The sequence below is a fragment of the Danio rerio genome, chromosome 20 (genome assembly GCF_052040795.2).
Source record: "Danio rerio strain M-AB ecotype USA chromosome 20, GRCz13ab, whole genome shotgun sequence".
Lineage (NCBI taxonomy): Eukaryota > Metazoa > Chordata > Actinopteri > Cypriniformes > Danionidae > Danio > Danio rerio.
Genome location: NC_141040.1, coordinates 47,247,006 through 47,262,754, shown reverse-complemented (window position 1 = coordinate 47,262,754; position 15,749 = coordinate 47,247,006). Strand labels below are relative to the sequence as shown.

Sequence of the window (15,749 nt, the reverse complement as noted above, 5' to 3'; positions counted from 1 at the left end):
TTGTCTGTATTGTCAGTATTGACCTTGCTGAATAAAACCTAATCAAGTTATTTTACTTTTGAATGGTGATGTGGCACAGCTTCCACAAAAATATGAAGCAGCACAAAAGATTACAAATTTTATAATGTGAATTAAATTCAATACTGAATCGCAGGAATAAACTGCATTTTTAAATAAAATAAATGTTTAAAGTTAAAATAAGTAACTCATTATTACTCTTTTTACTGTTTATTTATTTATTTATATTGTACACCAGCCCCTGTTGATTATAAATATGAACAAATTGAAGTAGACATATTTAATATTTTTGCTTGAAGACTCTGGAAACTTCACTGTAACTTTTTTAGCACTCACCAACTTCACTGTCTTAGTTTTGCCCAAGTTTGTCACTTGCTGGAATTCAAAATTGTAGTTTTCATCCACAGCTAGAAGATCGATCTGTTTTTCTTGTCTGAAAGGAATAAGAATTTGAAGAAAAGGGGGTGTAAAAAGGCAGTGAAGCCCAGAAAGCAGCTGAAATCTCTCAGTATTATTCAGCAACCATCTGCCCTAGTAAGAGCAACAAATAATAACTTCACTTCTACTTGATCATTTGAAAAAATGGCAGAAAGTAGATTTTAAAGATGAATCATCTGTTGAACTGCATCCTGATCATCACAAATACTGCACAAGACCTGCTGGAACCCACATGGCCCCAAGATTCTCACAGAAATCAGTTTGGTGAAGGAAAAATTGTGGTTTGGGGTTACATTCAGTATGGGAGCATGTGAAAGATCTGCAGAGTGGATGGCAACATCCACAGCCTGAGGTATCAAGACATTTGTGCTGCCAATTACATTATAAACCACAGGAGAGGGCAAATTCTTCAGCAGGATAGCGCTCCCTCTCATACTTCAGCCTCCACATCAATGGTCAAAGTGCTCCAGGATTGGCCACCCCAGTCACCAGACATGAACATTATTGAGGAGGAGGTATTGAAGCTGAATCCAAAGAAACTTGATGAACTCTGGGAGTTCTGCAAGAACGCTTTCTTTGCCATTCCAGATGACTTTATTAATAAGTTATTTGAGTCATTGCAGAGATGTATGGATGCAGTCGTCCAAGCTCACGGGAGTCAGGAAAAATATTGATTATTTTTCCACTGCACTATGCAACAAGAATTTTGTAATTCAGTGTATATGTTTAGATGTTTAAACATCTATTAGACTTCTATTAAACCTAAAATGCTTGCTGCAGTATATTTTCTTTCGCTGATTGTTTGTTAGAAAATTTCAAAACATATTCAATGATAAAAAAGTTCATTGGTCAGAATTATTTACCTGAAGTGTCCAACTCGCACTTTGCGTCCTGCTAAGTGTGTGTGCATCATCACAGAAAACACCTGAAGATCATTTGGCGTCTCCAGTATCTGCAGAGCACAGAACACAAAACATCATCCAGAGAAATCTGCCATGCGGAGATATATGAGTAGCTATACATTTACTACACATACAGTCGAATACTATTTGCTGAGAAATACAATATTAACAGAGCAAGGAAATTTTTCACAGTATTTCCTGATATATTTTTCTTCTTGTTTTTTTTATTTTGGTTGGAATAAAGAAATCTTTTTAAAAAATTGAAACGTAAAAATGGCTAAGGTTCTTATTATTAGACTGGCGAAGACCAATGACCAACCATCAGCTTGGTGTGTCCTGGCCTTTAAGAAGTTATTTTTAGCAATTGTCTACAGAACAAACCACTGTTTAGCTACTTCAGCTACTTCGTCCCCCACTGTTGGAATCAGCTTCTAGAAATGATCAGATGTGCTCCATCATTAGGCACTTTCAAATCAAGACTGAAAACACATCTGTTTAGCTGTGCCTTTACTGAATGAGCACTGTGCTGCTGCATGTCTGACAGATTGCACAATAATGTCTTTCTTTTCTTTTTCATTCCTTTAAAACCAGTTTTAACACATTTTAATCTGTTTTTAAGTATTCTTTGTTGTTTTATTACTTATACTAGTTTCTTTTATTCTTGTTAATGTAAAGCACTTTGAATTACCTTTGTGTATAAAATGTGCTATATAAATAAACTTGCCTTGTCTAACCTTATTGAGCCTTCAAATTATATTATAAGCTGAATACTAGTTCTTGCAAAACTAGTAAAATATTATGTTCAGTCATCAGGGCAAAGACAAAATAAATCAGTTACTAGAAATCAGTTACTAAATTATTGTTTAAAAATGTGTTTAATAATTCTCTTGCGAAATATTTGAAAAAATATTTCAATTTCACAGGAGGTGAAAGACTTTGGGCCCTATCATACACCCGGCAAATGTTGTTTGCTAGTTTCAGCTTGACACAAGTGTTGTTTTGACGTTTTGCATGCTGTTTAAATAGCAAATGAATTTGCGCTCATATGTTCGCCTATAGGGGTTCTGGAAAAAAAAGAGGTGTGTTATGGCGGATTCCTGGTGCGTTGCTATTTTGAGGAACTTAAATAGACTGTTCATTAGACCAGCTTAGAGGAGGTCTAAAGTCCAGTGCAGAGCCCGTTAGTTGTGCACCTCGCTTAAACATTGCTTAATACACACAGTGTGTACAGCAATTTGCAAATATCTTAACAAACAAAAAATAAATATAAGGAATAAAATATTAAATATTATTAATATTTGCCTTCTTCATCTCGGGGGGTATTTTCAGTTTATTCATGACAATTTGCTTTTGTATAATGTAAAATAATTATTAGCAGTATTATTTATTATATGCATATTTATATTTGTTTTATTAAAAACAAGCTTAGATTTGCCCACCTGTCAGGTTTTATACCATATGGGGCACAGCATGTGTATTTGGATATAACTCAGTTTTTTAAAACACACTTTGTTATTATTGTTCATTTATTCATTTGCTAAAAATTAGAACTAAATTTAGAAATAGTTTTGAAACAAATCTTTGCACTTAACATACAAAATTATGTAGGCTAATGGATATCTGTGCGTACATCACGTTTCCTTATCCACGAAAGAGAGTGAAAGTAAAGAATGAGGAGGTTCATTCTCTTATTCTAGTGCTGCAGATGCTCTGTTTAACTGTTTTCTCACTAGTGAAGCTTTCGATTTTTCCACTTACAAAGTCTGCCATGTAAATAGCAAATGCGCTATGGCGCGACGCAACTTACTCTTAAAGGGAATGGGAGATGAGACTCTGATTGGTTTATTTACTCTGATTGGCCGCATTGTGACGGGTGTATGATTAGGGCCCAAAGATTTCACATCTAGATCGTTAAAATAGAGCCCTTTATCTTCAATTGTATGTAAATGTACACATCTTATATATCTTTATACTGTATATACCTTGGGGATATAAGTAGTGTCACACATCCCATATGTGAGGAAAGATTTGGCTTTGGGAGGTATGGTGTATGAAGGAATCACTGCTAGCCCTGTCATCAAAATACCCGCATCATGTTGGCGTAGTTTAGACGTATAATAGAATCGCAGACCTGAGCTATCAACTCGACCTGGGAGGAGAAAAGATACAGCAGTGTTTTATTATTACAAACACCCTAAAAACATTAAATCCTGTGTGAAATGTAACATCTCAAAGCACTACTGGCTGACCTGCAGTTTTATTGACATTGTTGTAATGCACCTCAAGCCTGTAGAAAAAGTCGCCAACATTTCCTCCAATCGGAAGTCCTGCCACTTCAGGGAATTCAAAATCCTTCAAATACATGCAATTGAAAAGGTTATTACTATTTTTAAAAATATAAAATCAGTTTAATCAGTAAATTTTCCTCATTTAGAAATAGTGAGGATGAGGATGTTTGTGGAGTAAGAAGTTACTTCTTTCTATATTGTGCAATAAAGGCTTAGTTTAGGTTTGGGAATAATACTAATGTCTATGGTAACATTGAAAACTGTGGTGTAGAGCTGAATAATATATCATTTGAGCATTTATATCACAATGTGTGTATGTGCAATAGTTAAATCGCATGATTATATTATTTACTAAAAGCTAAAGATACATTTTTTTTATGACCATGCTATTTTACATCCAACTGTTAAAATTCTGTACTTGAATACTGTTCGACTTACCAAATAATCATGAAGCACTGTCAGACTTATATATGCTTGCAATTAATTATATTCTATGCAGATGGACTGCATAGAAAAGTCTTGATCATCTCAGTCGATCTAAATAAATGAAATCTTTCCAAATCTAATCTGTTGAAATTATATTCAATTTATTGCAGAATAAAAAAATATTGTAATATCAGATTTTTCCAATGTCATGCAGCCCTACTGTAGAGTGACTGTATAATCAATGATATATTCAACTTTATCAAAGAAAAAAATGAATTGTGGGCTATGCTCAGCATGAGAATTCAGTTCTTTAAGGTTAGGGCTGTGCAATATGACAAAACATATAATATGGACAAAATAAGTCTCATGTCATATTATGCTCTATTGTTTATTTGCAAAGTCATAAAAAACATTGTTTATGGTCTGTTTTGGATGACCGCAATCTTACATCCATGGTGTATGTAAAATAGACCATGGATGTAAGATTGAAAGCAATGCAAAAACTTGCCTTTTTTTTGCATTGCAAGCAAAACTTGAAAGCAATGTTTACATTTTGTTTTCTTTTTTTGCGGTATTTTATGTTGTGTCTGTAATCAGTAATTTTTGAAAATTATTTTATATTTGATTCACATTTATTTTATATTTCTCCACTTTTAATCAAACAGTTGCTCTGATGTTCTATTTTTTTTTTAATTACATTTGAATAAGTACAGCCAAATCACCCTTCAGCACAAGACTGGTTACTCACTGAAGCTAAGCAGGGCTGAGCCTGATCAGTACCTGGATGGGAGACCACATGGGAAAACTAGGTTGCTGTTGGAAGTGGTGTTAGTGAGGCCAGCAGGGGGCGCTCAACCTGAGGTCTGTGTCAGTCCTAATGCCCCTGTATAGTGAAGGGGACACTACACTGTCAGTGAATGCCGTCTTTCAGATGAGATGTTAAACCGAGGTCCTGACTCTTCGAGATCATTAAAAATCCCATGGCACTTCTCGTAAAGAGTAGGGGTGTAACCCTGGTGTCCTGGCCGAATTCCCCTTATAGGCCCATATCGATCATGGCCTCCCAATCATCCCCATCCACCGAATTGGCTGTATCACTCTCTCTCCACTCCCTCAATAGCTGGTGTGTGGTGAGTGATGCAATTCCATGTGGGCTATATGTAAACTATTAATTGATTGAATTTACAGAAATGGTACTACAGTATATCTATATAGCCCAGTGGTTAGTGTAATGACATATAGCGTAGGTGTTCTGAATTCGAATCCTGACTCGTGGGCCATTCCCGATCCAATCCCCCTCTATCTCCCACTTCACTTCCTGTCATCCAACTATCCTGTCAAATAAAGGCAAAAAAATAAAAAGCTAATTTTTTTTAAAAAATGATACTAGCTTTACATAATCTAGCTGTTTATATAACCAACCATCTGTCTCACTACAATCCAACCCGCTCTTTAAGATCTCAAAATTCAGTGCTTCTGGTAGTACCCAGAATAGCAAAGTCCATAACAGGAGGCCGAGCCTTCTCATTTATGGTTTCTAAACTCTGGAATAGCCTTCCTGATAATGTCTAAATACACAAATACATGTCATTAAACATGTACACATATATCACCTATATGCTATAAAACTGCAGGTTTTATATAATAAAATTGCATGTTTACAAATAAAAATGTCATGGTTTTGCCAAGTACAATGCGATCCTGGATTAACATCTATGATGATCCTGGAACATCATTTTTGTTATCTATGTAATCCATACCTAATCCCTACCTCTAAACCCAACCATAACTGTAAATGATTTCCAAAATCAGAGGGGAATAATAGTTGGATAGACGTGCATAAACCTAACCGTAAGCTTAAACTTAACATAAACTGTAAATGTATCCCTTAATTCTGATTGGCTGCTTGAAATTTTGTTCTAGGATCAACATAGATGTTAATCCAGGAACATGTCCTACTAGGTAAAATCAGGTTGGCATATATATATATATATATATATATATATATATATATATATATATATATATATATATATATATATATATATATATATATATATATATATATAATGACAATATTTGATTGTAATGCATAATGGTATCCTTTTGTAAAGCTGCTTTGAAACAATTAAAACTGTAAAAAGCGCTATAGAAATAAACTTAAATTGAATTGGAATATATATATATATATATATATATATATATATATATATATATATATATATATATATATAGAATCAGAATATTGTCAACTAATATTGTGATATGAGATTTTATGTCATATTGCCCAGCCTTATTAAAAGGTATAAGTAACTCTGCATGAAATAGTATTAGACCCCTCTTTAAATTTGGATGTTTAAAACCCCATTCACAGAAAATACGAACCCCTCCGCCAACTCCCCACACTGCAATGGTCTCCATACACCGTTCAATTTTCGTGTAACACTCCAGCTCCAATGGCTCCGTCACCGTCGGCGGGCAGCGGTAAAGCAGCAGATGATGCACCAGGTCATAGTTGGTGATTACCGGCTCAATCTAGAGATTAGAAAAGTAAGATGTGATGAAAATATGTGGCAGATGGGTGGATGAATAAACTGTGAGAAGCTTGTAGACTCACCCGATAAATGTGCTGTTTGCTGTCGAATGTAGGCGCTTTTGCAGTTTTGCAGTGGTAGTAGGTTTGGTTGGCTGGTAGCACAAACTGGAATGAAGCAAGTAACTTAAAGGTCCCATTAAATTAAAATAAAGTTTTTTAGATGTTAATATCAGTGTTGTTTGTTTTTAGGATATCTATAAGCTAGTGTGCTCCAAAACACTGATTAAATTTGCAGTTGGAAGATGTAAAACTAAAAAGCTTGTAGTTTGTCACCTCTGCCTAAATGGATCAGCTTTTTTATTCACATCACCTCATATTTCAATCTTGACACTTTTCATTTGATGCGATTGATCTCAACCACTCTCACTGGCAAAGCAAAACGCTATTGGATGCTTTTTGTTTTTAAAGGGAAGGGGCTACACTATGTCCCACCCTCTTTTTTTGTTTCGGGTAAGATTACAGCAAACATTAAATAAATAAATGTGCATCTCAAACCACTTTTATGATAAAAAAAAGTGTAATTGCACACTTACAAGCACCAATCAAATTATTAACCAATAAACGGATCTACTTCCTATACACAAAAAACAAACATTCTAAAGTTTGAGAAACGTTGTTTTTTTAAACGTTACATTCTAATATGTGCTCTAACATTCATTGATTTTCCAAAATTTTAGAGGTCAACACAGCTGAAAAGACTACCAACTATTTCAGCATATGTTTTACAAAGCGGATGCCTGTCCAGCTGCAACCCAGTACTGGAAAACACACATACACACTTCACACTCATACACTACGGACAATTTTGTTTATTCAATTAAGCTTTTGCACATGTCTTTGGACAATGGAGAAAACTGAAGCATCCGGTGGAAACCCGCACCAACATGAAGAGAACATGCAAACTCCTCACAGAAATGCCAACTGGCACAGCCTGGACTTGATCCAGCAACTTTCTTGCTGTGAGGTGACAGTGCTAACCACTGAGCCACCATGTCACTGCTCTAATATGCTCTAATCTAAATAATGGACTAATTTCTTCTCGTTAATATGTTTTGTCATTTTCTTCATCAAATAAAGGCAGGAAGTTTTAAAAGTTGGTATCAATATTTCGGCAACAGAAATATTAATATTAAGAGAAGAATTCAATGAATTCAGTTGGCAAACAAATGTTTGTCGATACAGCAAACCAATAAATAGAAGAATAAATAAAAATCTTTTATGAATATTGTGATTATATTATGAAATTCTGTGTGGAGAACTGCCAAATGAAAATGGAGCACGTTCTCGACGTGTTGCCATGGGTTTCCTCCAGATGCTCCGATTTCCCCCACAGTCCTAAGACATGCGGTACAGGTGAATTGGGTAAACAAAATATGGCCGTAGTGTGTGAATGCGAGAGTGTGTGCAGCTGAAAGGGCATCCGCTGTGTAAAACACATGCTGGATAAGTTGCCTGTTCATCCCATCGTGTGACTTCTGATAAATAAGGGTTAGTTAGCTGAAGAAAAATGGGTGAATAAATAATATGAAATTGTCAGAGCTTGATAGCAATACAGTGGACATCTGATTTCCACTGCAAAAAACAAGTAAAATTCAAGGCATCTAAATCATCTTTTCACTAAATATTAATCAAATTCCAAGTTTGAAATGATACGGCCACCAACCTATTGTACTTCCATAGATAAAACAAGAAAAGAAACAAATATTTTTTTTAAATAATATTAATTTGACTTACATTTTCCATAGTTATGTCAAAATATGTGGCGTTTGAAAGGCTGGCGCGAGGCATGTACTTTAACAGGTTCACCTCCTTTGTGCCCCTTTGGGCCTTATGGTATGAGATGTCATCAGTCTCTCCATATGCGTAAATCAGCTTCATCGGAAGAATCTGATAATGCAAAAAAATACTTTTACTGGATTTCTAAATGAACAACTAGATGCACTTTGTCCACACACTACAGTTAAAAGGGATAGTTCACCCTAAAATGAAAATGTACTTACTATTTACTTTTTTTACTATGTACTATTTACCCTCAAGAGTTTTCTTTTTCTATTGAGCACAAAAAAAGATATTTTGAAGCAAGATGAAAACCTGTAACCATCGACTTCCATAGACGGAAAACTAAATAAAAATGGAAGTCAATGGTTACAGGTTTTTAGCTTTCTTTAAAATATCCTATTTTATGTTCAATAGAAGAAAGACAAACATGTTTGGAAAAAACAAAGGATTACATAATCAAATTCCACAAATGAAGTGTGATGAAATGTGATCAGAGTAAATTACATATTAATATACACTCAATCAGACTACATGTAAACATGACATATTTAGATAATTTCAGTAAGTTGTTCACAATTCATTGATTGCACCAAATTCTCCTGGTTTGGTGTGGGTTTCCTCTGGCTGCTCTGGTTTCCCCCACAGTCCAAAACATGTAGTGCAAGTGAATTGAATAAAGTAAATTGGCCTTAGTGTATGAGTGTGTTTGTGTGAATTGAAGAGTGTTTGAATGTTTTCCAATACTGGGTTGTGGCTTGAAGTGCATCTACTGCAAAATGAATTAATAATCTGAAATACGTTACTTGGGATATGTTTTGTTGTATGTTTCAGATACACCTTGCTCTACGCTTCATGTTTATGAGGAGGTGGGGCTTGTCGTACAGATCACCTAGCGATTGACTGACTTAAACCCAACTAATAGGAAATGCAAGAGAAAATTGCATCACGGCCATGTTGTTTTATCATGATTTTACATTCATTCATTCATTTTCTTTTCGGATAAGTCCCTTTATTAACCAGGGGCTGCCACAGCGGAATGAACCGCCAACTTATTCAGCATATGTTTTACGCAGAGAATGCCCTTCCAGCCACAACCCATCACTGGGAAACATCCATACACACTCATTTACACACACACTCATACACTATGGTCAATTTTAGCATACCCAATTCACCTGTACCTGGACTGTGGGGTAAACCAGAGCACCCGGAGGAAACCCATGCAAACACGGGGAGAACATGCAAACTCCACACAGAAATGCCAACTGATCCAGCGGAGGCTCGAATCACTAACCTTCTTGCTATGGGGCGAATGTGATAATCGCTGAGCCACTGCGTCACCCCTGATTTTACATTGCCTAAACTGTTTTTGTTTTGTATTTTTTTGTTTTTTACATTGCTTTTACAGTTTTGTGCTAAACCAGACTCAAACTCTGGCACTCTGAATCACAATTAAAGCATTGTACAAGGTAAGCTACTGAGCAAACTGACCACGCCAGAAAAGTTGTCCATATGCAGATAAACAGGTAGTGAGGCAAACATAATTGATTACAAATCATAAACACCATTAAGTTGTTTTCTGTTTTTTTTTTTTTTTTTTTTGCAAAGAACTGCACAAAAATAATCAATAATACTGTATGTCCCAGTAAATATCATTAGTGTGAAAAGGAACAGAATATGTTGCTCGCTAGTAGTGGTGTAACTGATCACAAAGCTCAAAGTTTGGTTCACATTATGTTTTTTTTAGTCACGAATCGGCCAATTTTTTTAATCAGCCAAAAAGGGGAGGAGACTAATCGTCACCTTGACATATTCTTGTATTCACCTTGACATATCCTTGTTAAATGACAACTTATTTACATTATGGGATGTTTTTTAATAAGTTGTTTACATTTTAAGATTTTTTATTTAAAAAACAAATGTTACACACATACTGTTTGTATAAAAACTGCAAAAACTTTAAAGCTCAATATCTCTAAATTATTAAGAACGCAGATAGAACCTTATAAATCCAAGGTGACAAAGTGTAACATGCTTTCGATGTATTACAAAAACAGCACTGTACGACACTTTTGGTTTTAACGAGCAGAACTTAGAAACTCTAATTTTATTAAAAATAAAATAAAGAAATAATCAGCTAAATAAAACTGTTACTACTACTGTTGCTGACAAAGCTAAATGTAGGAATCTAACATTATAATTTGTACAACCTATATTTAGTTTTGGTCTTATTTTCAATAAATTATTTAGTTATTCACTTATAAAACTTCATGCTTCATTGCTAGATGTGTCATTTTTAAAGAATTATTCAGTGGCATATTTGTGATGTCTGGTTGTCGCCACCTATTGATTAAATCATGTAATTGCTGCCTACAACTTTCATTTTTTAGTATTGTTAAATGCATATGACTGTGATTGTGATCTGTACCATAAACATGAGGGGTTTTATCTAAACTATAAACTATTATCCTAGTACTTGTGTGTTATTTGACTGTTTGTAATCTCATAACTAACTCAAAAGACTAAAGACTTAATTTCTTTTCCTTGATTTTTGTGTCTTGCAAACATATATTTAAATGCAGGATTAGATTCGAAGGATTAATAAACATATGCAAATCACCATCATTTATGATTTATGTTGCGTGGGTGTTGAGATCCCGATCTTTTAATGATTATTTTGGTTACACTGAATGCATTAATGCAGGCTAAACAAGTGGTGACAGAAAACACCTTTAATAATGAGAGGCGATTTCTCTGAAATCAATACAAATTTAGTGAAGTAAAAAAAGTAAAGTGATCCGTATGTATTTACTCAAAAACTGCAGTCAAATGGATGTTGAAGTGCCTTTTTTTAGTCTCACAAAAATGTAAGCTGAAGCAGGTATTTCAAACAAACCTGTTTGAAAAAGGTCATTTATAACTGGTTACAATTCATACTGTAAGTAATCTAGCCAGCTCTGCTAATGCTAACACATAGCTATGTTTTGATTTAAAATTCAAGTAGATTTGGAGTTCAGGAGAATTTCAAGTACAGTCGAGAGCCCTTGACAAAAGAACAAGCAGTTTGTTCTCAGAAACACCCCCTGATCCCGCTGGACAAGCACAGAGTAGATTCCCTTACATTGCAGGTTTTGTTTTGTAATGTCATAGTTTCACCATCATTGTTTTCTGGATACAGCGGCATAGTATATCTTACAGTGAAATGAGGAGGAGGGTTACGCAGCTAGTGTTCTTGAACTACTTTTCTTTGTAAGGAATATAACAAATGCATTCTATTGTTAAACAGGCTTACGGTGACGGGTAAATCATTTTCATCACAGGATTCAATGGACCGCTGGAATTTCATGACTGTTTTCCCATCAGACTCGCTTAGGGACAAGAGTTTGTAGTTTTGTTTCTGGTCGACCACAGGCATTGAATTTCCCAAGGCATGGCGGTCCTGTATAAAGAGAAAAGAAGGATGAATGGGCACACATAACAGGTCTTTTTTATGATTGCGTTTATGTACAATTTCCCCAATCACCTCTCTCGATAGGTCAAAACACTTACAATGACCAACATTTGGAAATATTTTAGGACACATAGTGTGAAAACAAATAAAACTGAATACAATTTATTAGACTTAAAAGGGACGGTGCACTCAAAAATGAAAATTACCTCATCATTTGCTCTCCCTCATGTGGTTTTATGAGTTTCTTTTTTCTGTTGAACACAAAAGAAGATATTTTGAAGAATGCTAGTTGCTAAAACCAATTGACTTTCATAGTTGGAAAAACATACTATGGATGTCAATGTGTCCCAGCTAGCAGCATTTACAATATCCTCATTTGTGTTCAACAGAAGAGTTTTGAAACACCACTGAGGAAGATAAATATATGTTCATAACATAAAATGTTATATTTAATGAAGTATATTAAATACATATCACCAACCCAGGCTCATTCTGAAATGTACCCCTATACACTGTACATTTCTGCAGAGCACCAAATATTTCCCAGGACGTACTTTTTTTTTCACAGTTTTTGTTTTCATGAATCCATCAGAGGCCACTGTGTATGCTTTTAAGATCTCAAATTTCTCTCGCGAATCCCATTCGCACCTGCTTTTCTTGCGTAAATCTACCAGAGGATGCTGTCAGCTGACTGATCCACCTTGCTTCTTTCCTAAACCCAACCAAGTGTGTTTTCAAAACCACAGATTTACCTGCCTACCCACTTCCCTAAACCAAACCGACAGTGTTTTCAAAAGCAATCCAGAAAAAGAAAAGCTTGATTTTTACCACGTTTTCAGACCTTACTACGTTCTAGTGCTGTTATTTACTTGTTTATTTTATTTTTTAGCTTTTATTTTTTGTTTTAACTGCTTTCTTGAAGCCTTCTTCACCGGACTTGAACCCTGTTGTCGCAGTCAACTCTGCTCCACACCACACGTCCGCAGACATATATACGGTGAGCCACTGGACAAGCTGTTAACAGCGGAAAAGCCGTCCATACGGAGTTAAGCAGCTGATAAGTGTGAAAAGGAACGTGGTCATACCACCCCGTAACGTTTGTTTTAAAGACGAAATGTAGCCATACATAATTAACGATCTCCAGAAATGTATATAGGGCTACGTTTTCAGAATGAGACTGTTACATATCACAATTATATGTGCACTTCCAAATACAGTGAGTGCTTTCTAAAATAATTCAGACTGTTTCTTGACAGTGATTCATCATAATGCCTGTTAAGTAGCGTGAAGATAAGGATAACCTTCTATTAAAGGAGGTCTCCTGGAGTCTCCTTTCCTGCTCTCCAAGCACATACTTGAAGACTTATTTGTGAAATGTAAATATTTTTACCTGAATTGACATGACTATCATATGAATGGAAAATGTTGATATTTTTGTAGGCATGTGGCTCATTAACACTTTACAAAAGAGCTTCATTTGTTAACATTTAACTAAACTAGCTATGAAAACTACTTGTGTAGTTCATAGTTACTTAGTTTACTTGTGAAAACGTGTGTAAAAGCATAATTATTCAGTTTTACCTAATTAATTTCAGTAATATTATTGACTAATATGAAAATGTTCATATGGTTTGTTTACAGTACAGCAAGTAAAGTAATATTTTAGCTGTCTTTTAGTAGATATATTGTGTAAGAGACTTGCTTTGTTTATCAAATAAGTGGATCTAATTGGATTTGCATTGTAAACATTAAATAAAAGTTAATAGGGTATTATTTTTTATTTCATATATTAGGTTTTTAGGTATGGTGCTCCTAAAAATCCTTCCGCTTAAGTCCACAGATTTGTTTTTCAAAATTCTCCACAAAAATAGCACAAAAAAAATGTCTGCAGATTCTGTCAGTTTTGTAAGTAACACATTTAGTTGCTTTTTTAACAGTGACATAAGATTGTAATATATTACTTTGAAAACTAACTTTACCCAACATTGAAAGTAAGTAAATGCAGTAATCCTTTTGTACCTTTAAGTATTGTGATAATATTGGTCAAAAAAAGCTTATACCAAAAAAAAATTATAAATACCATTAAACTGTATGTGTAATCACTATGAATCAGGAATATAAAGTACAAAAAATTATGTAAAAGTAGATCTATAGAGCCTGTAAGTGACTTATTGGATCAGTATTTAATTAGGTTTCAATTGGGTTTCATTAGTTAGTTTCATTAGAACACATTAGTTAGTGTTAATATATTTACTAACAGGAACAATATCTGTACAGCATTTATTAATCATACAATGTAAAAAAATACGTAATATAAAAAGTTAAATTTACTGTAAAATAACGCCATTAAATTACAGAAATTTACCGTAAAAATAACGGCCATTAAATTACAGACATTTACCATGAAATAACAAACGTTAAATTAAAGAAATTTAACAGAATCTTAAATTTAAGAAAATTTCTGTTCTAACGGCTGTTATTTAACGGTAAATTGAACAGCTGTTATTTTAGGTTTGTTTTTTTCGGCACCCCAGCTTTTTTACAGTAGTTCAACATCTACTAATGCATTATTAACATCCAAATTCATGCAGTGTAGTCATTTAGTTAATAAAGCATGAGTTTAAATGAATTAACAATGAACAGCATTAACTAGTATTAATAAAGATGTAGAAATACTGAAATATTGTTTGTTTATGTTAGAAAAAAATACTAGTGCTGAGAAAAATTATCGTGATTAATCACAAGTAAAAGTTTGTTTTGACATACTGTACACTACCGGTCAAAAGTTTGGGATCCGTAGGATTCTTAAATGTTTTAAAATAAGCTTCTCCTGCTCACCTAGGCTGCATTTATTTAATCAAAAATACACTTCAAATTGTAAAATTGTGAAATGTTTTTGCACTATAAAATAAGTGATCAAAAGTGGTTTATGGATCCTTCAGAAATCACTCTAATATTAATGATTGTTATTGCTGTTGTTATTATTATTATTAATGGTAATAGCAATAATAACTGGAGTAATAATTAAATTTGAAACTACATACAATAAATAATAAATAAATGTTTAATAAATATTTTTTAAAAATTTACATTTAATAAATTGATGAACAGAATACTTTTCTTTAAAAAGAAAACATGAAAAAAATGGCCTCAAGCTTTTGACTGGTGGTGTAATTTAAGTATGTGTACTGTGTATATTTATTATGCATATAAAAATACACACAGACATGCACATATTTGAGAAAATATTTTGATATAAAATATATGTATTTGAAACAAATGTATATATAAATTATAATGATCTGTCACTTTTTTGTGTGGTTTGAGGTTTAACAAAGACATGAAATTTTCACAGTCTGATAATATTTTTTTTTCTGGAGAAAGTCTTATTTGTTTTATTTCGGCTAGAATAAAAGCAGTTAAAAAATGTATACACCATTTTAACAACAAAATTATTATCCCCTTTACAATAGCAGATTTGGGAAACGGCAAATCAACAAACTATGTTTGTAACAACGGAACTTGCGACCTTAGGTGGCTATTGATGGTTTTGGAAAACACACCCCTGCCTAGTTAACCCAATTAACCTAGTTAAGCCTTTAAATGTCACTTTAAGCTGTATAGAAGTGTCTTGAAAAATATCTAGAAAAATATTATGTACTGTCATCATGGCAAAGAAGGCGAAATTGAGGGGAAAAAATAAACAGGGAGGCTAATAATTCTGACTTCAATTGTATGTGTGTGTATAACATATACATAATAAATAGATCTATAAAACACATATATATTATGTCAAAACAAACTTTTATTTTGGATGTGAGTAATCGCGATTTATCTTTGCCCAGCACCGT

The 15,749-nt window shown here is 33.9% G+C and overlaps 2 protein-coding genes and 1 long non-coding RNA gene across 8 annotated transcripts in view; all 3 read right to left on the bottom strand.

Moving 5' to 3' along the window:
* LOC147839443 (uncharacterized) overlaps nucleotides 1-15,749 on the bottom strand; it is an 837,962-nt gene that overhangs the window by 129,067 nt on the left and 693,146 nt on the right. The gene's annotated exons all lie outside the window — the stretch shown is intronic.
* The window catches only part of efr3bb (EFR3 homolog Bb (S. cerevisiae)), a 1,037,141-nt gene that overhangs the window by 841,951 nt on the left and 179,441 nt on the right, over nucleotides 1-15,749 (bottom strand). The window lies entirely within an intron of this gene.
* Nucleotides 1-15,749, bottom strand: part of moxd1l (monooxygenase, DBH-like 1, like) — a 33,085-nt gene that overhangs the window by 13,211 nt on the left and 4,125 nt on the right. For all 6 annotated transcript variants that reach the window (XM_087296826.1, XM_087296827.1, XM_087296823.1 and 3 more), the window contains 8 exon segments: nucleotides 11,740-11,886; nucleotides 8,403-8,555; nucleotides 6,690-6,773; nucleotides 6,458-6,607; nucleotides 3,608-3,710; nucleotides 3,341-3,507; nucleotides 1,320-1,408; nucleotides 355-451 (listed from right to left, as the gene is read on the bottom strand). In XM_087296826.1, the coding sequence (XP_087152952.1) occupies nucleotides 355-451; nucleotides 1,320-1,408; nucleotides 3,341-3,507; nucleotides 3,608-3,710; nucleotides 6,458-6,607; nucleotides 6,690-6,773; nucleotides 8,403-8,555; nucleotides 11,740-11,886 (990 nt within the window).